This window comes from Mesoplodon densirostris, chromosome 1 (assembly GCF_025265405.1).
Source record: "Mesoplodon densirostris isolate mMesDen1 chromosome 1, mMesDen1 primary haplotype, whole genome shotgun sequence".
Lineage (NCBI taxonomy): Eukaryota > Metazoa > Chordata > Mammalia > Artiodactyla > Ziphiidae > Mesoplodon > Mesoplodon densirostris.
In genome coordinates, this window is record NC_082661.1 from 109,059,103 (window position 1) to 109,084,018 (window position 24,916).

At 46.2% G+C, this 24,916-nt stretch overlaps 1 protein-coding gene across 2 annotated transcripts in view; it reads right to left on the reverse strand.

Moving 5' to 3' along the window:
* Nucleotides 1-14,059, reverse strand: part of ABCB10 (ATP binding cassette subfamily B member 10) — a 33,380-nt gene extending 19,321 nt beyond the window's left edge. For both annotated transcript variants that reach the window (XM_060107525.1, XM_060107516.1), the window contains exons 1-4: nt 13,474-14,059; nt 5,131-5,331; nt 4,170-4,372; nt 328-462 (exon numbers count right to left, since the gene is read on the reverse strand). In XM_060107525.1, coding sequence (XP_059963508.1) covers nt 328-462; nt 4,170-4,372; nt 5,131-5,331; nt 13,474-13,969 — 1,035 coding nt within the window. In that variant the 5' untranslated portion in view covers nt 13,970-14,059. The remainder of the gene's footprint in view (nt 1-327; nt 463-4,169; nt 4,373-5,130; nt 5,332-13,473) is intronic.
* Nucleotides 14,060-24,916: the final 10,857 nt, after the last annotated feature.

Sequence of the window (24,916 nt, forward strand, 5' to 3'; positions counted from 1 at the left end):
TTACAAAGCTACCTTTATTAATTAATGAAGGACAGAGTATCATCCAGAAACTATTTTCAGAATATAATTAGCTTTTTCGTCCTATAAGAAATAGTGACAGTAAGAAGTCCACACAATGTGCAGTCAAGTGGGCTCAATGCTGAGGTGTGGGTAGTAATCTAGTCTAGAAGGCAGAGTAGTACTTTGTGTTGCTAAGATCCGGGGGGCTAGTGTAAGGAAAAGGAAGTACTTTTTTGAAAAGCTTCAGCACATCCCTTAGGGTCTGCCCACCGATACCCTGGCTCTGAGTTCATTCAAGTGGAGACCACACCAGGGAGGGGCCTTTACCTGAGTGGCTTGTGCCAGGGAGTCCTGAGTGACTTTGGTCAGTTTCCGTAGGTATCGGCCATAAAGCACAGCAAGGATGGATATTGGAGGCACCACACTCAAAACAAAAGTAGCCAGATTAGGGGAGACAAAAAACTGTCAAAAACAAAAGCCAAAAGGTATTGTGTTACACAGAGTAGCAGGACATTCTCACTGCCCGCTCTGAGTGTGTGTGTGTTGAAATTAACAGGCAGGCTTAAAGGTGCGGTCTCAAAATCGTACATCCGGTTTTGGTAGAACTTTTCAAACATTTTCAGTCTTCACAAAGCCCCATGAATATTCAGCCTGCCACACAGGAGTGACGTGACAGAGAGCTGCTGAAGCAAGGGTGGGGCTCTTTTACCCTCCACTGCTGCACCACTACTGGCAGAGCGCAGGAGCAGGGCTGTGTAAATCAGGCCGCGCTGTTCCACGACAGAGAAGCGGGGCAGGATGCGAGCAGAGGAAGGAGGCCGCCTTCTGCTCCACGTTGGCCAGACCACACCAGGAGTTCTGCATTCAGGTCCAGATCAAGGGCTCTGAACAACCTGAGCAATATCTCACTGAAATGACTCAGGTGGCAGCAAGACCAAAAATACCCACATCATATGACAGAGTTGAAAGAGCACTTGGCAGGGGGTGTAACAACCAAGTTAGAGCTGTTTCCGCAGCTCAGAGGACTGGAATCTCAGTCGGATGGATCTAGACTCAACAAAAGGAGGAGTCTCCTAACAACTGGAGTTGCTCGAAGGGGAAGTAACACACTGTGGTTTTCCCGTAGCCAACCCTGCAATTAGGTGATTGTATTTTAAATGGTACTAGCATCTCTTCAACAAATTATTAATTATAAAATAGTATCATCAGTACAAGGCTCTCCTAAAATGCTAAGGAAAAGCTGCAGACTGAAATGTAAAGTAAAGGACGAAGCACGCAATCATTCACTTATTTACTCATTGGTTGCCTAATGCCTTCATGAAGCGAACACTATTCTAGGCACCTGGGACATAACTGACCCACGTGGAGCTTCCTCTAAGGGGACAGCAAAGGTGAGAGAAAGAGAGAGAAACCACAGGGTCATGTGGTCTTGGAAGAGCAAGTACACCGAGGCCCTGAGGCAGCAATGAGCTCAGCACCTTGATGTATGGGACGACCCACCCTGAGCAGACAAGCAGACGCTGGGATGGCAGTGGCCACAGGACACATGCAGGGGCAGCGAGGCACCCAGGCAGGTCTCAACACAGCACAGCCCAAGCAAGCCCTCTGCACGGGGGGCAGGAGCATCCCTCGGTGCCCGCCAGGCCCTGGGGGCGGGCTTAGAACCCTCCCTCCCTGTGCTCCGGTTCCATGCTTAGAAATAACCTTCTGAAGAATATCGCGGGGTGCTGTCATGCAAGGAGCGCTGGAGTATCAGAACACACTTCTTAATGGTGGGAGGAAGACCCCCAAACGTAAATTACCAAACTGGCAGTATGGTACAGACATCATTAGGTTCTTGGGAGCAGGCTTACCACAGTCGGGTCCAGGGAGCCCATGAGAAACAAAGCACACTTCTGTTCCTCCAGAGCTAAAGGCCAGGTCCCAGGGGATTCCCCCTTGTGAGGCCCTGCTATGAGCTGAGTGTTTGCGTCCCCCCAAAATTCATATGCTTTAAGCCTCCATGGGGCTGGACTTGGAGATGGAGCCTCTAAGGAAGGAGTTAAGGTAAAATGAGGTTATAAGGGCGGGGGCCCTGATCTGATAGGATTCGGGTCCTTAAGAGAGGAGACACCAGCGAGTCAGCTCTCTCCCCACAAGCATGGAGGAAAGGCCTTGTGAGCAGAGCACACAGCGAGAGCATGGCTGCCCACAAGCCAAGAGAAGAGGCCTCAGAATGAACCTACGTTGTCAACACCTTGATCTGGGATTCCCAGACTCCAGAACCACGGGAAATAAACTTCTGTTGTTTGAGCCCCCAGATGTGGTACTCTGCTATGCAGCTCAAGGTACTAAGGCTCCCTCCCTCTGATGAGCCACCTGCCCTACACTGGGACTCTCTTCACCTGCTACAGAAAGAGGTTCCCAGCTCTTCCTGAGCCCTAGACTATTAATATCTGGAAATGGTGCTTTAGTTCAGGAGGGCCCTTCTCCCAGAGTTTTGCTTCTCTCTTGGCTGGGCATACATAAGATTTCAAAGCTGTCTTCCATTCTGTACATCGGATCTTACAGGCTCAACATATCCTTCTGCTCTGGACTGAATGCCCTGTGGGACACAGGACAGAAAACCAAGCTTTTCCACCTGTGAGAAAAGATCAGTCACCGTCCTCATTCTAGGGGTCTAGAAGTGCACTAAGATGACAGCCTCTCACAGCTACTGAGCACGTGAAATGTGGCCAGTGTGCTGGGGAACTAAATCTTGCATTTTATTTAGTTTTAATTAAAATTTAAATTTAAAAACTGATACTCCATTTCTACTCAGTTATTGGTAAAGTTTTAAGTATGTCTGGGAATTTGGGTATGTTAATATACTTTTTCAACCACAAATTTTATGAAATCTAAATACAGATCAGGTATTCCCAATGAAAATTTAGCATCCAGATTTAGATGTTCCATAAGTATAAAATACACACTACATTTTGGGGGCTTCCCTGGTGGCGTAGTGGTTAAGAATCCGCCTGTCAATGCAGGGGACAAGGGTCCAAGCCCTGGTCTGGGAAGATCCCACATGCCGCGGAGCAGCTAAGCCCGTGTGCCACAACTACTGAGCCTGCGCTCTAGAGCCCACGAGCCACAAATGCTGAGCCCGCGAGCCACAACTACTGAAGCCCACACGCCTAGAGCCCATGCTCCACAACAAGAGAAGCCACCGCCATGAGAATCCCGTGCACCGCAACAAAGAGCAGCCCCCACTCGCCGCAACTACCCACGCTAAGCAACTAAGACCCAAAAATTAAATAAATAAATAAATTTATAAAAGAAACACACTATATTTTGAAATCTTAATATGAAAAAATAATTTGAAATATCTAACAATTTTTATATTAAACACATGTTGAATTGATTTTTGTTTATATTAAGTAAAATTATTAAGATTAATGTCATCTCACCTTTCTTTTCGTTTTTTTTTTTTTTTTTTTAATTTTTTTTGGCCACGCCACGCAGCTTGTGAGATCTTAGTTCCAGTTTTGTGACCAGGGATTGAATCCGGGCCCACAGCAGTGAAAGCACCGAGTTTTAACCACTGGACCGCCAGGTAATTCCCTCTTTTTGCTTTTTAGAACATGGCTACTAGAAAATGTAGGCACACGTGGCCTGCACTACATTCCTACTGGCCAGCCGCGCAGGTCTGAAGAGACCCCTGGTGTGAAGAAGGGAGCTGGGCTCAAGCCCCCAGCTAAGGTAGGGACACGGGCCTGGGTGGAGAGGGCTCCCCTAAGGGAGGGCAGAGCTGCCTGCGTGCAGGAGGGGACCTGCTCCTGACAGGAGGAGAGGAAACGAGGCCTCCGTCCCATCCAGACGGCAGTGGCAGCTTCCTGCCTTTGGGGATGGAACTGACACCCCTCCTCTGACCCACGCTCAGGACCCGAGGGCCCTCCCACCACCTTCACACGTTCTCGGAAAACTCAGGCAACAAGGTAATTTTTTCTAAATGCAACGGTCCGTTCTCCAGACAGGAATTCATTGCGGAGAAGCGAAGGCGCAGGTGCCACCAAGGAAGCAGCTGCTCCAGGTCCCCGCGGCCTCTGCGACAGCAATGAGAACAGCTCACCGGAGAGCACCTCACGCCTGAGAAGAGGGCGCGGGCCGACCCCCGGCCGCAGGGCGCCCCGGCAGCCGGGCCGACATACCATCATGCCAATGCCAATGGAAGCCTGGGCTCCGGCCCTGAGCCCGTCCGAGAGGTTCTCGGTCACCGACCGCCCCAGCAGGGCCGCGTCCGAGGATAGGCGGTTGATCAGCTCTCCGGTGCGCGTCTTGTCAAAGAAAGCGACCTCCTGCCTCAGAACCGAGGAAAAGAGCGAAGCTCTCAATCTATTCACGATGCGCTGACCTGCAAGGCAAAGAGCACTGGCGTCGGCTTGGGCTCAGCCGCTAACACGCAGCCACGCGGCCCGAGGTCGGCGCCTCTCCTGAGCCGCAGCCCCGGAGGCCTTTCTGCGCCGGCTCGGGTGCAGTGGGAGCCCAGGCGCGCTGCCCGGCACGCGCTGGTGACCAGCACCAACCTCCTCTCGGTGCCCACAGCCCGAGGACAGGATATAGGGGTAACCGGAATGTGACCAAGAGACTTTTGTAAAGTATAACTTACAGAGAAGTTTTACGACGTTAACTCCTCAAAAGCTAATTTTGCTTCTCCTTCTCAGTCCTTTCCTGGCTTGAACTTCAAATGGCAAGAACTGGTTAATTATCTACAGAGTATTTCATCAGCTAAATGGCCAGCAACCGACTCGGAGTCGGGTGTCCCGGGCTCTAGCGTCACTGTGGTGTCACCGCCTACTAACAAGCAGGCCTCACAGTGACACCGACCACTATCGCCCGGCCCCGCCTGCAGGGGCAGCACAGCGCGGGGCACCTCCCAGCTTCTGCGGCCGCCTCACTCAAACCTCCCGGAAGGCACACAGGCGACTGCGCTGCAATTCACAGGAGAGGTGGGTTGAGCACAGAGCACGTGATCTACAACAATCCCCAGCCCGGTGTTGGCCCTGTCCCCCGCGCGGTGGAGGAAGAGAGGACAACATGGGGACCGGAGTACAGGGAACCCATGAGATCCGCCCCCCCACCCCACGTAGCCCAGGAGGTGGGTCATGGCACCTGACGTCTGCATGAGGTAGACGCGGACGGCGTTGGCCGCGGCGCCGCACAGGAACACGCCGCCGAGCGCCAGGCAGAGGTGGGTCAGGCTGGAGCTGTAGTCCGCAGAGGGGTTTGTGTAAATGACGTCGATTATCTTCCCCAGAAAGAAGGGGGCGGACATGGTGATGACACTGGACACCGTGAGAAACCCAACTGCAGCTGGAAAACACAAGCAACTCTCCGGTTCATCGGTGCTTCGGCCAAGGGGCAGGGTGCTGAGTTCATCACGCTTCTTTCCCGAATAAACTTTTCAGAGCATGTGATGCTCTCAGATGCTGGGAGTCTCCTCCCTTTAGCTCCTGGACCCCTGACTAAAGGGAAGAACCGAGTAGGTTCTGGGGCCAGATCAGGCAGGATGACTGTAAGGGCCCTCACTGATCGTCCCCAAGTACCCAGACAAGACGGCTTTTGCTTTACCCTGGTCTGCTGCTCTCTTCTTCCCCAGGAGTAACTGACAGCTAACCACAAAAATTCGTTCTGGCCTCCCTCCCGAGATGGTATTTTTCCTACATTCGTGCTATACATTGTTATTCCCTGGCATCTAACTGTATCTTAGCTTGAAGATCAAACTATGCAGGTAAAGCTCTTGATTATGTCTAATATTTCAAAACACTTGAACCTTTGGAAAGCAGTTAATGGGCAGCCATTACACATGTGATACATTCCTTCTTAATATTATTGCTCTGGGAAATAAAGTACCAGAATATGAGCATGATAATAAAATATGTAAGAACACAACTGTTCACACTCCTTAAAAAAAAAAAGACACAGGGCACAGTATCTTTTCAGAAAAGAAAATATCAAGAAAATCCAATTAGGAACAACATGTATCAGATAACAACATTCCTAATAAGAGGAATGCAAATTTACGCTACAAAGATGTATCAGTTTTCATCTAATGATTGGCAAAGATCAAAGAGTTTGACAGCACGGTGTTGGTAAAGCTGTGAGAAAAGAAGCATTTACACTGTTAGTGGGTGTGCAAACTGGTAAGGTTGCAATGGCAGAGCGATGTGATCTTATCAATCAAAACGTAAATGCACATTCCCTTTCATCCACCAATTCTGTCTCTAAGATTCTAACTTACAGATATGCTCCCATATGTGTATGCAAAACATGTACACTCAAGGGTGTTCATTATGACATTGCTTATACCAGCAAAAGATTCAAAATATACTAAACGTTCATTAATGGAGAAAAGTTAAATCAATTATGGAGCCTTTATTTTATATATATTATGCAGTCGTTAAAGAGAACGAGGTGAGTCTATAGGAAGCGACATGAAGCCATCCACCAAGATACACTGTTAGTGAAAAAGGCCAGGACACAGATGTTAACATCCGTGGGACTTTTTTGCTTGTTGGTTTTCAAGTTCATGAATGCACAGAATATCTCCAGGAGAGTAACAAGAAACAAGTAACAGAGATTCCTTCTGAAGAGTGGCATCGAGTGACTGGGGCAGGGCACGTGCCACTGTGCACCTTCTGAGTTTGGTCCCGCTTGGGGCCCAGCTAGCGCCATCACAGGAAAATCAATGGCGAGAACCCCAAGTGGACACAATGTGGGTTGAACCCTGGGGAATGGGCACTCCCAACACCCTGCAAACAGCTTCTCTATCTGTGTCTTGCCTGATGCTCACACTTCAGTGAAAGGCTTTACTTTCACGAAACCTTAATAAAAAGAGTAGAGAGCGAACTCAGTGTAAACCAGTTGTTCAGTTGGCAAACAGAGCTCCAGGAGGAACGTGAGCCTGACTTAAGTCGGGAACATTGCACACACTCTCTCCCCTCAAGGAGGCCCGCTCTGCAGCCCTATCTGTTAACACAGACCCACACACAGCAGCCTCGCCCTCCGTTCTCCTCCGAGCGCTTCCCAACGCTTCACTTGTCTACTGTCTCTCTCCAGTAGGATAAAAGATTTCTGTCTGTTTTGTTCACTGTTATATCCCCACTGCCTACAGGGACAGGTATATAGGAAAAGCTCAATAAATATTTGTTGGATGAATGAACAAATAAACTGAACTTTGGCAAAGGAGGCATGAAAGCGTATCAGAGTTCGACAACAGCCTAAAGAGAACCGTAAGATCTGGTGGCTCAGGAAGTCCGTGTGGCAATGACTTCTTTACCGGAGCCAGAAAGCCCATGTGACTGGCTGAAAACCCCTTTATCACAACCGAACTGCATAATGTGAACCTGGCCAAGGGCCATTTCCTTCTGCTTTAAGACCTGGGGTCTTGTTTCAAAACGGCACTCAGAGGGACTGGAAGCCCGAAGGGTGTAGGAGGCAAGTGTAGCTCGGGTTCTGCAGGGCACGGCCACAGCAAACGGGCTGCTCCAGAAGGCAGTGGCCTGGCGAGCGGGGGGTTAACCCAAAAGGCCTGTTTCATCCCTCATCAGCAGCCAGCTTCTCTGGTCTGTTTCTTCCCTTTGGCAAATACTTCCGTAAGTGTTATGTATGCAGAGTGCCATCAAGGTCCATCTCTCCCTCCCGCCTCTAGTTTTCAAACTCAAAGTTACAATTCCAAAATAAGAACCTGTATATCATGGACACACACTAGTTCCTACACAGTAACGATAATGATTACAAAGGGAAAGGAATTTGGCTGAATCAAAAGTCGTTCCAGGATCTCCCCTCTCTTTCCTTTTAATTAAAAAAACAAAGAACGATTGACAGGTTGTCTTTATTGCCATTTGCCTCTTTCTTCTACAAGTTGAATGTATACAAAAGTTAATTTTTTTTTCAGCGTTGGATTAGCTGGATTCCTGTTAATTAAGGTTTTACTACATAGCACCGTCTCAGACATTCATGAATCATGTAGATTTGCGCCACAACTATCATCTCTGATTCCTCCCCAAACCTGACAAGCCAAGTATACCATAATCCTTCTAGAAACTCTTCTCCACCTTTTCTCCATGGTTAAGCATCTTGCTTGCTCCTATCCTTGCTTGACGGGACCCAAGCAACTGTTATCTGTCTCTTGACAGGTATCTTCAAGTATCTTTCCGTTACCCTCACTCTACTGCATCACAGCATTCAAAGAATGAGAGAAATCTCCTCCAAAAGAAAGGGGATGGAAAACCTGAAACGGAGGCTGTTGGGAGAAGGGCTGTGGCTGGTAGACAGCTCCTGGATGGACAGGTCTGGGGGGCGGAGGAGGCTCTCAAGCATGTCTATCACCACTGGATACGGGACAGATCTTTTAATGACTCGTCTGCTCGCTTTGCTGGGCAGATGCAGCTACCCCCATGTCACTCAAGTACTAAGGCACCAACCACCCACCACTCTCTGAAGCATTTGATATGCACTCTCTCCAACAACGCTTTTATCACCCCCATTTTTTTTTCCAGAGAAGAAACTCAAGCACAGAGAGGTGAGGGAGCTTGCCCAAGGTCACCCAGTTCATACACTGCAGAACCACATTCTGAGACAAAGCTTGTCTCCTTCATCTTCTCACATTCCAAGCCAAGAACACAGCAGGGGTCTCGCCTGGGGGTGAGAGCAGGCAGGGAGCAGAAAGGCTGCAGGATAAAGCTGGAACAGGGGCTCTGGTGCAGAGAAGTACTGAGAAATAAAGTGGAGGCATACTAGGCTCTGAGTTCTAAAGTAGAACAGGGACTCTGCAGCAAGGCAGGCCTAAAAGGGCCCGGGCTGGGGAGTGAGACAGTCAGATTTGCATTTTACATGATCCACTCTGGCAGCAGAGTGAAAAGAAAGGACCTGAGGCTCCCCTGATCCAGGTGAGAGGGGAACTGGGGTGAAACGGGGAGGGGCAGAGGGGATACGGATGGTGACAAGGACTGCAGATATTTTTAAGAACTAGATTCTACAGGACCTGAGAATTTCAGATTTGGGAAGCATGTTGGGAAGGTCAGTTCTGAAGTTGGGACTGACAGGGTCAGTGCCCTAGTTCTGCCATCTAGCTGTTTGACCTTGAGTGGGTCACTCAAACTATCTGTGCCTCAGTTTCTTCATCTGTCAAATAGCAATAAAAAGAACCCCTCCCTCACAGAAATGTTGTGAGGAGAAATTACACACACACACACACACACACACACACACACACACACACACACACGTAAAGCCTCTGGCCCAGTGCCCAGTATCTAGTAAACAGTAAGTATCTGCTATTATCTATATTACAGCTGTCACCGCAAGGCATCAGGAATGACCCATGTCCCTGCAGGTAGCTCCACTCTCTGACGGGAGGGACAGAGGAGGAAAGGAGCTTTCTGTGTCTACAGGGAACAAAGCAGTAGAGGCCCGGTGCAGGTTGGAGGCTGAGGTGAAGGAGCCTGGCACCCAGCTAAGCTGGCCTGGGCAGGAAGTGAAGGGGGCTGACAGCCAGCAGGAAGTGGAGGGTGAGAAAGCCTCACAGGCTTGTGGAGTGACCTGGAGAACAAAGGTCTGGGCAAGGCCAGAGCATCGGGGCTGCCTGTGACGCGGTGCTCCTGTCCAGCAGACACACGACGGGCACCGCCCACAGACCTTAAAATCTTCCAGCTGCTACATTTAAAAGAAACTGGTAAAATTAATTTTAATACCATATTTTATTTGATCCAATATATCCAAAATATTAATCAACATGCAATGAACATTAAAAAGTAAAGAAAGTTCACTTTTTTTTTTCCATACTAAGTCCTTTCAAAATCTGGTGTGTATTTCCGTCTTGAATCAACTCCGACTAGCACGTTTCGCAGCACAGATACAGAATGTTCATGTTTTCTCTGCAACGTGGTACTTCCGTAGGGCTTTCTGGAGCGGTCTCCACTGCGGAGGCTCAGCCTCACTGCCCCACCAATGCTGTCCTTGTCAGACCCTCTGTGCCGACTTGGGCTGCAGGAAACATGCTTCGCCCTCTCCTTGCTTACCGCACCCACTGGTTTCACCACTCTGTTCATTTTGGTCACATCACGGTCTATCTCCATAAAATGTAACTACAAATGCAGCAAAAGCTCCTGGCGGGCGTCAGGTTCTGAGAACTGTCCTCTGCTCAAACCACACAAGCCCTTATCAGCGTTTAAGTGAACACCCTGGGGGTGGAGGGCTGGACGTGCACCTGCCACATCTGGCCAGGGGCCTGCCTGCAAAGCGTGAGCAAGACAAGCTCCTCTGCACCGGGCCCGCCACACAGAGACCCTCCATCGGCATCTCACGGCCCCCTCCTAACTCCCAACTCCACGCACGGCGCAGCCCGCCTCTAACTCCCTGGGAGCCCCAGCAGCCACTTCTATCTGCCAGGCCCAGCAGGATGGCTCTGACCAGTTACCTCTTATCCCATCAGCCCACAGGGGCTCCGCAGTGAGCTCCTCCATCTTTTAAGACTCCTGTGACCAAGGTGATAAGATGAAGAATTATCAGTGAAAAAAGACTGCAGAGCAACCTTGTAGGCCACAGCTGTTGGAAGATAATCTGCAAATTCCTACATAAAGTGAGACACAGGGAGGAGGGGCCGCAGAGAGCATCGAGGACTGTGGTTCCTTTAGAAGAGAAATGGAAATGACTGTTCTCAGCAGATACCTATAAACATTTCAAATGGTGGACCCTGTTTAAAGTTTCTGACACAAATCACTTAAGATCAAAGTTTTCTGGTCACAGTTCAGGTAGCATGCTCACCAAACTAGTGAACACAGATGAAAACACTGTTATTCAAATGCACAGCTGAATTTTTGAAAAAGGATTTTTGTATTCTTTTTCCTAAAAATTAACAAATTAACATTGGAATTCCTTCTCTTCAACTCAGCTTTTTTTTGGCCTCTTGATTTAAAAGTACACACACACACACACACACACACCCTTGCTCTTTATTTCCAGTTGCAAAGAGGTGTGCCAACTTCTGAGGCTGCTCTTACAACGACAAGTTACAAATTAACGGTGACCCCCTCAACGTTCTCTCAATCTTTCAAATGCCAACATCCAGAGGGGCTGCAATATATTACATATAATAACTTCTGAGGAAACCGTACGTCCTAATAAGGCGCTTTCATCATATTAAATACAATAGGTATTTACTATCTGCTTAAAAGGTGGGAAAAAATTAACGTACCAACCCCAGACTTATTTCCTCAAATTATACATTCACAATGATTCAATGCAGCAGATCTAAATAGCTCCCCTTCTTAAAATAAAAGGAGAGGGCCTCCCTGGTGGCGCAGTGGTTGAGAGTCCGCCTGCCGATGCAGGGGATACGGGTTCGTGCCCCAGTCTGGGAGGATCCCATATGCCGCGGAGAGGCTGGGCCCGTGAGCCATGGACGCTGAGCCTGCGCATCCGGAGCCTGTGCTCCGCAACGGGAGAGGCCACAACAGTGAGAGGCCCACATACCGCAAAAAGAAAAAATAAATAAATAAATAAATAAATAAATAAATAAATAAATAAATAAATAAAAGGAGATACAGCTCTTCTCCTGTTTAAGGCTGTCTTCTCAGCATGCTAGCAGGCAGGACACGTGGGACAGGGCAGGAGGGTACAGGGATGGTGATCACAGGAGAGGCAGGGCTGGGCCACCCACTGTGGCCAGCATGTGCGGGTGCCACAGGGCCCGACACCTAAAAACCTTCTTGACATCTAAAATTTCAGAAACAAAACAAAACTGGATTTCCTTACGCTTACTTTTAGTTACATACGGGAATGATGGACACACCCCTCAGTGCTCAGGGTTTCTAAACCCAGGCCTCCCTCTGGGCCTGGTTGGACTATCACTTATTCCTTCTTTGAAGGCTCCCTGAGCCCCGCTCTGTACCACACACACAGGCTAAGGACTAGACACAGAAAGATGAGGCAGACACAGCCCCTTTCCCAAGCAGCTCACAGGCCAGTGAGAGCTCCTAGCCTCAAAATTTTCTTTTAAAAGAGGAAAAAGGAAAAAAAAACTTTATTTCCATCAAAACACACGCACAACCAACTGAGCGATGAGATAGTTCTCTTTATACCTCAGTAATACCAAGAACCCCCCTAAACTGTAACAGTCAGTGAGAGGTATAAATGTTCCCACTCTACTGCCCTCCTCCTCGGCACCAACCTGCCCTACATCACAAATAGCTCTCTAGGACTATCCTTCCTAAAGCAACGGACTTGTAACAAAAAAAGGTGGGATTCTCACCTCTTTCAAGCCTAAGAACCTCACAAGCCCTCTTTGCAAGCCCTCATGACATGTGCAGTTTTATCTCCAGTCACATATCTTTTCATAAATGTTTCTCCCCCACTAAGCTGCAAGCCCCAGCAGGAGCGGGAACCATGCTTCTTCCTGCTCATCAGTGGAACCCAAGGGCCTAGCACACAATGAGACTCAATATTTATTAAAGAAACGAAGACTTGGAGAAGTCTCAAAACCTTTGAGATCTTACAAGGCCCTTTCATTTAAACATTTCTTCATTTATGGCTAAAATGAGAAGCTATACAAAAATCTGTTTATCTGGATTTTGTTTCTAAAAATATTCTTTTTTTTTTTTTTTCGGTCCTCGGTCCTCTCACTGCTGTGGCCTCTCCCGTTGCGGAGCACAGGCTCCGGACGCGCAGATTCAGCGGCCATGGCTCACGGGCCCAGCCGCTCCGCGGCATGTGGGATCTTCCCGGACCGGGGCACGAACCCGTGTCCCCTGCATCGGCAGGCGGACTCTCAACCACTGCGCCACCGGGGAAGCCCTAAAAATATTCATTTTGACTTCTTTTTAAAAATTACTTAATTATGATTTAGTTGGGTTATGATTCACAGTTTCTCAACACTTCTGGAGTTTACAGATCACTGATCATGGCCAGTGTTGACTCTTCTAAAAAGAACTTAGTAACTTCCTGCCTACCACCCAGGAGACAAAAGCAGGGGACAAACCTGAAAAGTTTACGCTGTTTTGCTTCACAGAGTAAAAATATTGTTGGCTGCTTAATAAACTTGCCTGAAGCACGCACATATGACAACATAGGTTTATTTGGGACTAGGATTAATTTTACAAAGATACGGGAAAAAAAAAACAGGTCATTCTGAGAACGCCAGCAAAGTAAAAACGGAACAGACCCGAACACTTCAACACTGAGGTGCCGCCCCACTTGTATAATATGTATCAAGATAAGAAAACAAACATTAGCTCTGGGAGCAGATTCCCGGCGGGCCTGCCGGCTCCACACCGCTACAGCAGGCGCGCTCGGTCTGTACTCCAGGTGGGGACGCCCAGGTAGAGGCACCCCGTCCTCCTCACCGTTTCCAGTGGCCCCAGGTCCCCCTGCCGCCCCCGCAGTGCCTCTCTCGGCGGCCCGGGACCTCGCGTGTGTAAGGTCGCGGTGACCGAGGGGAGGGGACGGGGGCCCTACCTGCCAGCCTCCGGCGCTCGGGCTGCGCCAGCCTTAGGAGCTTCTGGGCCTCCGAGCGCCCGGCAGCCACGGGCCGCTGCAGCGGGTTGTGTCCGGGGGTCGCCGCGGCCGCAGGCAAGGCCGGCTCCCGCAGCCAAGCCTCGCCCCCAGCCCGCGCGAACGCCGCTGGGCCGCCGGGGAGCGCGGCGCGCGGGAGCCGCGGGACGCCGGGCCCAGCGAGTGCCCCGCACCTGGAGGGCCCGGAGGGCCGCGCCCACAGGGCCAGGAGCCGCGCCAGGCCCGCGCCGCCGGCGGGGCTGCCGGGACCCCCGCCCGGGCAGCGGCCCGCCCGGCACCGCGGGCCTCGCGCGGCTTCGCCACCCTCGAGGAGCGCTGGCCCCGCGTCCCCAAGCCGCGCCGGCACCAGGAGCGTCGGCGGCGGCCGGGTCCCGGGGGCGCGGGCGGCTAGGCCCCGCCTCAGGAGCAGCCGCAGCGGCCAGGCCGGGGGGCCACGCATGGCGCCGCGTCCGGACCTTGCGCCTCGGTCCGCAGCCTCTCCTGTGCCCGCCGCCGCCGCTAGCCGGCTTGGACCACCGCCCCGGCGCCCGCCCCATCCCGGCCCGCGCGGCCCCGCCCCAGGGCGGCGAGCCCGGCCCCGACCACCCCAGGCGCCCCGGCCCGCAGCGCCCCCCACCGGGCGGCCCAGCGACTGGCGCGCCGCCGGAGCCGCGGTGGCTGAGGCTGAAGAAAGCGCCGCGCGCCGCTGCGCCTGCTCACTGCCGCGCGGGGAGCAGTTTCGCCCTCCTCTGCCCCTCCGGAAGAACCTGGGAGCGGCGCGGGCCCTTTCTCACGCCCGCGCACGGCGGAGCGCGCAGGCGCGATCACACGGGCCCGGCGCCTGAAAGAGGCGGGCTGGTAGTGCGCTGCGGCAGTGCGCAGGCCTGGGGACTGCTGTGCGGGACGGGCTTGGCGGTGAGTGAAACTTGGGTCTCTGAGAGGGAAGGGGTCATCTCATAACGTGGACAGACGTGCAGAAGCGGACGTGGTCCGGGCGCGCCGGCCGCTCCGAGTAAGGCCAGGCAGAACGCTCAGTGTTTTAATACCCGAGCGCGGAAAGGCGGAGGGGAGGGTCTGAACCCACCGGGACGCGGAGACTTCACGGCAGGGCGTCTGTACCGCGGAGCCTGGTTCTTCTCTAAGAGTCCTGGTTCGGGAAGGTGGATAGCTTTTTGTTGACTCGTCAGTATTTTATAGTCCGGGACTCGGGTGAGGCCAGTGAGAGGCAATTGCCTCAGCTGCAGTATTTATGGATTCGAAAAAAAAAGTCAATAATCAAGATAAGTATTTTAGTTAAAAATTTTTTAAAGGCCAAAATTAATGCCAAAAAAAACCCATAATGAACAATATATCAAAATTTCAAATGCAGGATCTGCCCCCGCACTTGTACGAGCCCACCTCTCTCTCCTCACCCTGATCCCAGCCCTGGGAGCTTTATTTCCAACATCAAGCAGTTAGCAGCTTTGTTTGCCAATTTGTTTGTTTGTTTAAATTTTTTGCGTTAAAATACCGTTTATCTTGATTACTGGGGCTATTTAGGGTTCCCCTAAATTTTGGCCCTAGGAGAGTGCCTCACTTACCTCCCCCTACTTGGGGCCCTGGTAGATAAGGAATGTAGGATTTTTGAGGAGAAGTACCCATAATGGAAAGATAATGCGGGATTAAATCGCACTCTAAATGCTCCTGTGAAGACAGCAGGAAGCATGACATCCTCTAAATTCCAACCTCTGAGACCAGGGGGGCATGGAGTCCCCCCAGGTTACCTTAGGTCAGCCTCTCCCTGGTGTCTACATTCTAGAATGCAAGCTGTGATTGAAGCTGACGCTGCTGATTTATGAGTAGGTATGTCCTACTGGGAAAGATTTTGTTAGGTGACTTCTGCAAACAAGGGAGATACAGTGCCTCATACCCCACATCATGTCAGAGAATGACCTTCTCCCAGTTGGAGAGAAAGTGACAGTTGTAACTCACATCTAATCTTCCTCTTCTTTTCTGTTTCCTACTTTCCAGAAAACTGCTGCTGCTGCTTCTGCTCACTGGGGAAAGCAGGACTGGCCTTTGCTTTCTGCCTTCCCTGGAATGAAGTCCGCCAGGCCTTTTCAGCCAGCAATCTCTGGGGCCTGGAGTCAAAAGAAAAATACCTGAAGTGTAGCTGATGAAAAAACCAAAACTCTCTGTGTTGCTTGCATTTCTAACAATCAGTCAGTTGATAATCTGAAAATTATCCCTGACAAAACTGTCATGCTTAAAAAAAACAAAACAAAAACCACCCACCCAGCTATCATATGATATTCAAGGCAAGAAATTTTTTATTTACTAGCAAAGAATCTAAAGAAAGCGTCCATGGCTCTTTAAAAAAAAAAATACAATGGGGGAATGGAGCAGGGAATAATAATTGGCTGAAGGCTCATCTGGACTTATATAGTCGTCACACCAAAAAAAAAAAGTGTGGCCTGCTCTAAATATATATATTAAATATATATTGGCAATTATATATATATGTATATATATTCCCATTTTAAAATAAGGATAACTTTTCACTGCCTTTTTAGAAGTTAGGATAAAATTCCTTGGCCACTGAAAAGGGCAAGAAATGCTCTAAGGTGAGTTTGGGAAAGAAGGAAAAAAACCACTTAGATGTGAGTGGATTAGTAGTACAAAATTCCTCAGGAAAGCAAGGATTGCACATTGATTCTGAGACAACGAGCAGAAGTTCAGATGCTACCCACAGCGAGACAGAAAGGGCTCTCGGCAGAGGGGTGATTGAACCAAGTAGTAAAATCTGGCCCTTGGTGAATAGATGCTTAATAGGTTAAGCGGCCAATAGGTGTCGAATTCAAAAAGGATGTCTTTTGGCTGAAACCTGAGATCAGTTGAGACTACTTCAGGAACAGCTCCACGTGTGGGTCCTTGTCGCTCTCAAAGGACAACAAGGTGGACAACAGGAGGGGGGCCCCACTCGGAGCACAATAGCATGGGAAGCAGACAGACGTCTCCCCGGCCTGCAGTCTGATCTGTGATCTAATGGGGGATCATTTGACCCTTCTTAGTTCATTTCTTTTTCTCTGCAGCTTGCAGCTTGTCCTGTCAGGGACAGGGTGGCAGGGTGATGGCTGAAGGTGGAGCATGCAGTTCAGTGAATCACAAACGAAAGGACTAGGATCCACGTGGGGCAGAAGTGCTTTGTAAGTTCCTCTGAAATTAAGCTTTTGGTAAGCCATCCACACTGTGTGCTTACAGCAAATGCCGATATGGCTCAGGCAGGCTGAATGCAATGTATGTAGAAGGTGTGAGCCTCTTTGGCTTTTACCTTGTCTCTCTCACCTTCTCCCAGAAGATTCTAGAGAAAGGTTGTTATGGGTTAAATTGTGTCCCTCCAAAAAAGGTATGTTGAAATCCTAAACCCCAGTACTTCAGAATGGGATCTTACTTGGAAATAGAGTTATTGCAGATATAGTTCAGATGAGGTCATTTTGGAGATGGAGTAGGGTGTCCTTATAAGAAGGTGGCCATGTGAAGACAGACACACACGGGGAAAATGCCACGTGGTGACAAAGGCAGAGATGGCAGTTATACAGCTGCAAGCCAAGGAACACAAAAGATGGCCAACAAATCAGCAGAAACTGCCAATAGGCAAGGAGTGATTCTCCTACAAGTGTCAAAGGGAGCATGGCCCTCCAAAACCTTGATTTCAGAATTCTACCCTCTAGAACCATGAGACAATACATTTGTTTTAAGCCACCAGTTTGTTTTTGTTTTATTAAGGTAGCTCTAGGAAAGTAGTACAAAGGTCAGTATCTCGTCTGATACTGCAACACATGCTCACTATTTGTCCACTTACTCATGTTTGGCCAAAAAAGCAACTGAGTTATTCAGGCTACTTTATTTATTTATTTAAAAAAAATATTTATCTATTTATTTATTTGGTTGCACTGGGTCTTAGTTGTGGCACGTGGGCTCCTTAGTTGTGGCATGCAAACTCTTAGTTGCGGCATGCACGTGGGATCTAGTTCCCTAACAATGGATGGAACCCGGGCCCCCCTGCATTGGGAGAACAAGAGTCCTAACGACTGCGCCACCAGGGAAGTCCCTATTCAGGCTACTTTAAATAGTCAGTTTGCAGATCACAACTGGTACAATGCTTAACTTTATTTTACCAAAAAGTATGTTCAGCAGCTGTCCAGATTTCAGGCCACACAAAGAACCTTGCATGATCTAATGAAATGTAGCTCGGGACTGTTCCACAAAAGACAGCATAAATGAAACTAGACGGTGCACCTGATTCTATGCTCTTTATAACATTTAGGTATGGTATTTTTTCTTATGTTAAGAGGCTGAGGTTGTACCCAGATATACAGAAAAAGTACCCATACCCTATTACTTTTCTCATTCAGTTCTAGTTTCACCTCATGCTTAAAGATGCAAGGTTGACTGCAGGGTATATGATAACTATATTTTTCAATCCAAAATATAAGATCTTAACACCATCATTCTCATTCCAATTTGTAGATTTCTAACTATAAAATTAGGTGCAGACCTAATAGAAAAATGGGCAAAGAAAATGAACAGGCATTTCACCCAAAAGGAAATTCAAATGGCTCAGACATATTAAAAAAAAAAAGAAAAAAAAGGTGTTCTATCTAATTTATAATGAGACACGAAAATTAAAATGACAAGCAGATACCCTATTCCTTTAACAATTTAGTGACGATCAAAAAGTTCAACTATATTATATTGATGAGAGTGAGGTATAAAAATAGGCAAGGCTGATGTAAATTGCCACAGTAGTTCTGGAAAGCTCTTATATCTATTAAAAATTTAAATGCATATATCCTTTGATCCTGCAAACGCCCCCAGGATTTTAAAAAATAGACTTTATTTTCCTAGAGCAGTTTTATGTTCACAGCAAAATTGAGTGGAAAGTACAGAGAGTTCCCATGGACCCCTTTTTCCCACACACAGCACAGCCCCCAAACCACCACACCCCCACCAGACGGGACATTTGTTACAATGGATGAACCTACATTGATGCATCATCATCACTCAGAGTCCATAGCATACATTAGGGTTCGCTCTTGCTGCTGTACATGCTATGGATTTTAACAAGTGTATAATGACATGTATCCACCATAATAGTATCATAGAGAGTATTTTCAGTGCTCTGAAAATCCCCTGTGCTTTGCCTATTCATCCCTCCCTCCCCCCAACCCCCTACAACCACTGATCTTTCTACCGTCTCCATAGTTTTGCCTTTTCCAGAATTCCATATAATATAGTTGGAATCATACAGCATGTAGCATTTCAGATTATCTTCTTTCACTTATAATATACATTTAAGTTTCCTCCATGACTTTTCATGGCTTGATAGTTCATTTCTTTTTATTATTGACTAATATTCCATTGCCTGGATATACCACAGTTTATTAATCTGTTCACCTAGTGAAGGACATCTTGGTTGCTTCCCAATTTTGACAATTATGAATAAAGCTGCTATAAACATCTGTGGGCAGTCTTTTGTGTGTATGTAAGTTTTCAAGTCCTTTGGGTAAACACAAAGGAGCACCACTGTTGGATCATACCATTAGAGTATGTTTAGTTTTGTAAGAAACTGCCAGACTTCCTTCCAAAGTGTCTGTATATTTTGCATTCCCACCAACAATGAATGGGAGTTCCTGTTGCTCCATATCCTTGTCAGCATTTGGTGTTGTAACTGTTTTGCATTTTAGCCATTCTAGTAGGTGTGTCACTTCTAGGAATTTAGGCTATATATATACTCCCACATGTGTGGAATGATAAATATGTACCAAATATTTATTACAGTGTTGTTTATAATAGCAAGACTGTAAATTGCAGTCCAGCATTAGGGCATTGGTTAAATAAATTCAGGTACATTCATGCAATGGAAGACCATGCAATCTTCAAAAAAATGAAGCAGCTCTATATGCACCAATTTGGAACCATACCCTAGATGTACAAGGGAAACAGCAAGGTGCAGGGCTGCATGTATAATATAGTGTATTTGTGTAAAAAGTAAAAAATATAAATACACTGACAGGCACTAATATTCATATATTCATAGAATATATTTGGAAGGATACACAAGGAACAGTGGTTGCCTCTGGGGAGAAGTGAATGGGGTATAAGGGTAGGTGTCCTTCTGTAACTTTTGGGTATTTCACCATTATTCAAAAATCAGTTAATACTATTGACAAACGACTAAGAAAACAAAGATAAGAAAAAAAAGGAAGAAGAAATTTTTTAAGATAGCAAAAGATTACCTAAAAGCAAAATATGGGGGAGTTCCCTGGTGGTCTAGTGGTTAGGATTTGGTGCTTTCACTGCCGTGGCCAGGGTTCAGTCCCTGGTTGAGGAACTGAGATCCTGCAAGCCATGCGGTGTGGCCATAAATAAATAAATAAATAAATAAATAAAAATACCGATCTCCATCATTGTCTATAAAAATAGATAAAGAACCCGCAGCCACTTGAGAAAATTAACAGAGAATGGTCAATTCTGAGACATTGTGGTAGATTAGACCTTCAAGATACAGAAAAAGTTCTCAAAGCCTCCAGGCAAAAGGGTTAAATAACTTGCAAGGGCAAGAGAACTAGACAGCCTTCAGACTTCAGACTTCTCCAAAGTAACACACAAAGTAAGGCAACCATGGAGCAGCTCTGAAAAGAAAAGTATGAACTAAAGATTTTAGTCTGTATTAGTTGCTTAGGGCTATCATAACAAATTACCAAACTTGGTGGCTTAAAACAATGGACATTTATTCTCTCAGAGTTCTGGAGGCCAGAAGTCTGAAATCAGGGTGTTGGCAGAATTGGTTTCTTCTGGTGGCTCTGAGGGACAATCTGTTGTTCCATGCCTCACTCCTAGCTGCCAGTGCGTGCCAGCAACTCTCGACATTCTTGGCTTGTAGCTGCATAACTGCAATCTCTGTCTCTGTCTTCACATGGTCTTCCCCTCTGTGTCTCTGTTTAAAATCTCACCCTCTTTTCTCTAGAAGAACACCAGTCATTGCATTTCAGGTCCATCCTAAATCAAGGATACTCTCAACCCAAGATTTGCAGATAATTATATCTGCAAAAACCTAATTTCCAAATAAGTTGATGCACAAGTACCAGGGGTTAGGACTTGAATATCTCTCTCTCTTCTTTTTAATGTTAATTTATTTATTTGGCTGTACTGGGTCTTAGTTGCAGCACGTGGGATCTTTAGTTGTGGCAGGTGAACTCTTAGTTGCGGCATGCGGGATCTAGTTCCCTGGCCAGGGATCAAACCTGGGCCCCCTGCATTGGGAGGGCAGAGTCTTAGTCACTGGACCAAGGAAGCCCCTTGAACATCTCTCTTTGTGGCACACTATTCAACCCACTATATTCTCCTTCAAGTATCAACACTATAGAAAAATTGATTTGAACATGCAGAAGCTTGGGAAAAACAGAGTTTATGAGCCCCACTTGAAGAGTCTATTAGAGGATGAACTTCAACTAAGTGATGTTGGGGAAAACTTTTATAAAGCCAGTATAATATTGATACTGATTCCTGTTTAAAATAATACAGAAACAATTACAGACTGATGTCACTTATGATTATCAAGACTAAGATGCTTTATTATATGTTAGGGCTGCCTGAACAAAATATTACAGACTGGGTGGCTTAAACAGCAGAAATTTATTTTCTCACAGTCCTGGAGGCTGAAAGTCCAAGATAAGGTGACAGCAGGTTTTGTTTCTTCTGAGGCCTCTCTCCTTGGCTTGCAGATGGCCGCCTTCTCCTTGAGTCTGCACACGGCCTTTATTTTGTATGCATGCCTGTCTTGGTCCAAATGTCTTCTTCTTATAAGAAAACCAGTCACATTGGATTAAGACCCACCCTAAAGACCTCATTTTAACTTAATTACCTCTTTAAAGACCCTATCTCCAAACACAGTCACATTCTGAGGTACTGTAGCTTAGGACTTCAACATTTTAGGTAGACACAATTCAGCAGACAGATACTAAACAAAATATTAGTAAACAGAATGTACCACCACATTAAGGAAATAATGTATCATGTCCAAGTACAATTTAATCCTAAAATACAAGGTTGGTTCAATATTTGGAAATTCATTAATATAGTACAATTGACCCTTGAATAACATGCAGGTTAGGGGCACCGACCCTCTGTGCAGTTAAAAAATCCAAGAATAATTTATAGTTGGCCCTTGGTATACACAGTTTCTCCATTATCTGAAGATCCTCTGTATCCCCAGCTCTACATTTGAGGATTCAACCAATCGTGGATTGTGCAGTACTATAGTGTTTACTATTGAAAACAATTTGAGTATAAGTGGACCCACACAGTTCAAACCCATGTTGTTCAAGGGTCAACTGTATATACCATATTAACACATTTAAGTAGAAAAATAACATCATCTCCCTAGATTTTGAAAAATCATTGACAAAATTCAACTCTTATTCCTATTCATATATATATCATATATCTTAGCTCTAAACCACCATCTACTTAGAGGGGAAATACTAGAGGCATTTCTATTAAGATCAGGAACAGGAAAAGGATGCCCATTATGTACATTACTACTTCACATTGTATTGATACTAGAGATATTAACCAATGCTAATTATAAAAGGAGACAGGAGAATTGGTAAAAAAAAAAAAAGATAATGCAGATGATATGATAGTAACCCTAAATAGCCTCAGAGAATCAAAATTAAAGCTGACTCAACAAAAAGTTTCATTAAGATAGCAAAATATTGTACAATATCAGAATACAACAAATAAGAGGGACTTCTCTGGTGGCGCAGTGGTTAAGAATCTGCCTGCCAATGCAGGAAACACGGGTTCGAGCCCTGGTCCGGGAAGATCCCACATGCCATGGAATAACTAAGCCCGTGCGCCACAACTACTAAGCCTGCACTCCAGAGCCCACAAGCCACAACTACTGAGCCCTTGTGCCACAACTACTGAAGCCTGCGTGCCTAGAGCCCGTGCTCTGCAACAAGAGAAGCCACCGCAATGAGAAGCATACGCATGCAACGGAGAGTAGCCCCCGCTCGCCACAACTGGAGAAAGCCCACGCGCAGCAACGAAGACCCATCGCAGCCAAAAATAAATAAATAAAAGAAATAAATTTCTTAAAAGAAAAAGAGGCTTCAGATACACAATTGCCATGTAGACAATATAATATAGAAAATGTATTTAGGAATAAACATAAAAACAAATGTGCAAAATTTATATGGGGATACTTTGAAACACTTCTAAAAGATACAACAGTGAATTTTAAACAAATGGAAAAACGTCCAGTGTTCTTAGATAGAACATCTCAGTATCATAAACAAATTAGTTCTCTATAAGTTAATTTATGAATTTAACATGACCTCAATAAAAATACCAATAAATCTTTTCTAGGACCCAATCTATTTGATACTGAAGTTCATGTAGAAAAATAAACATACAACTGGGAAAACATGGCCAAAATATATGAAAAAGTATTGGCCTTGCCTAGTAATTAAGTGCTAATTAAAGCCATGAGATACCAGTCTCTCCCTACTAAATTAACCAGTTGCATTCACCACTATATTAAATGAACCCAGATATTTAAAACAACAAGTATTTACTGTATAGCACAGGGAACTATATTCAGTATCTTGTAATAACCTATAATGGAAAAGAATCTGAAAAACAACATTTATATATATAATGTTTTAATGTTTTAAATTTTTAATCTTTTAAAATTTTAGAATTAAAAAAAATTTTTTAATTAAAATTTCTTTTTCTTTTTTTTTAACATCTTTATTGGAGTATAATTGCTTTACAATAGTGTGTTAGTTTCTGCTTTCTAACAAAGTGAATCAGTTATACATACACATATGTCCACATATCTCTTCCCTCTTGCATCTCCCTCCCTCCCACCCTCCCTATTCCACCCCTCTAGGTGGTCACAAATCACCGAGCTGATCTCCCTGTGCTATGCAGCTCCTTCCCACTAGCTATCTGTTTTACGTTTGGTAGTGTATATATGTCCATGCCACTCTCTCACTTTGTCCCAGCTTACCCTTCCCCCTCCCCGTACGTACCCTGAAGTCCATTCTCTACGAGGTCTGCATCTTTATTCCCGTCTTGCCCCTAGGTTCTTCATGACAACTTTTTAAGATTCCATATATATGTGTTAGCATACAGTATTTGTTTTTCTCTTTCTGACTTACTTCACTCTGTATGACAGTCTCTAGGTCCATCCACCTCACTACAAATAACTCAGTTTTGTTCCTTTTTATGGCTGAGAAATATTCCATTATATATATGTGCCACATCTTCTTTATCCATTCATCTGTTGATGGATACTTCGGTTGCTTCCATGTCCTGGCTATTGTAAATAGAGCTGCAACGAACATTTTGGTACATGACTCTTTTTGAATTATGGTTTTCTCAGGGTATATGCCCAGTAGTGGGATTGCTGGGTCATATCGTAGTTTTATTTTTAGTTTTTTAAGGAACCTCCATACTGTTCTCCATAGTGGCTGTATCAATTTGCATTCCCACAAACAGTGCAAGAGGGTTCCCTTTTCTCCACACCCTCTCCAGCATTTATTGTTTCTAGATTTTTTGATGATGGCCATTCTGACTGGTGTGTGATGATATCTCATTGTAGTTTTGATTTGCATTTCTCTAATGATTAATGATGTTGAGCATTCTTTCATGTGTTTGTTGGCAGTCTGTATATCTTCTTTGGAAAAGGGTCTATTTAGGTCTTCCACCCATTTTTGGATTGGGTTGGTTGTTTTTTTTGATATCGAGCTGCATGAGCTGCTTGTAAATTTTGCAGATTAATCCTTTGTCAGTTGCTTCATTTGCAAATATTTTCTCCTATTCTGAGGGTTGTCTTTTGGTCTTGTTTATGGTTTCCTTTGCTGTGCAAAAGCTTTGAAGTTTCATTTGGTCCCATTTGTTTATTTTTGTTTTTATTTCCATTTCTCTAGGAGGTGGGTCAAAAAGGATCTTGCTGTGATTTATGTCATAGAGTGTTCTGCCTATGTTTTCCTCTAAGACTTTGATAGTGTCTGGCCTTACATTTAGGTCTTTAATCCATTTTGAGCTTGTTTTTGTGTATGGTGTTAGGGAGTGATCTAACCTCATATTTTACATGTACCTGTCCAGTTTTCCCAGCACCACTTATTGAAGAGGCTGTCCTTTCTCCACTGTACATTCCTGCCTCCCTTATCAAAGATAAAGTGACCATATGTGCGTGGGTTTATCTCTGGGCTTTCTATCCTGTTCCATTGATCTATATTTGTTTTTGTGCCAGTACCATACTGTCTTGATTACTGTAGCTTTGTAGTATAGTCTGAAGTCACGGAGCCTGATTCCTCCAGCTGCATTTTTCGTTCTCAAGATTGTTTTGGCT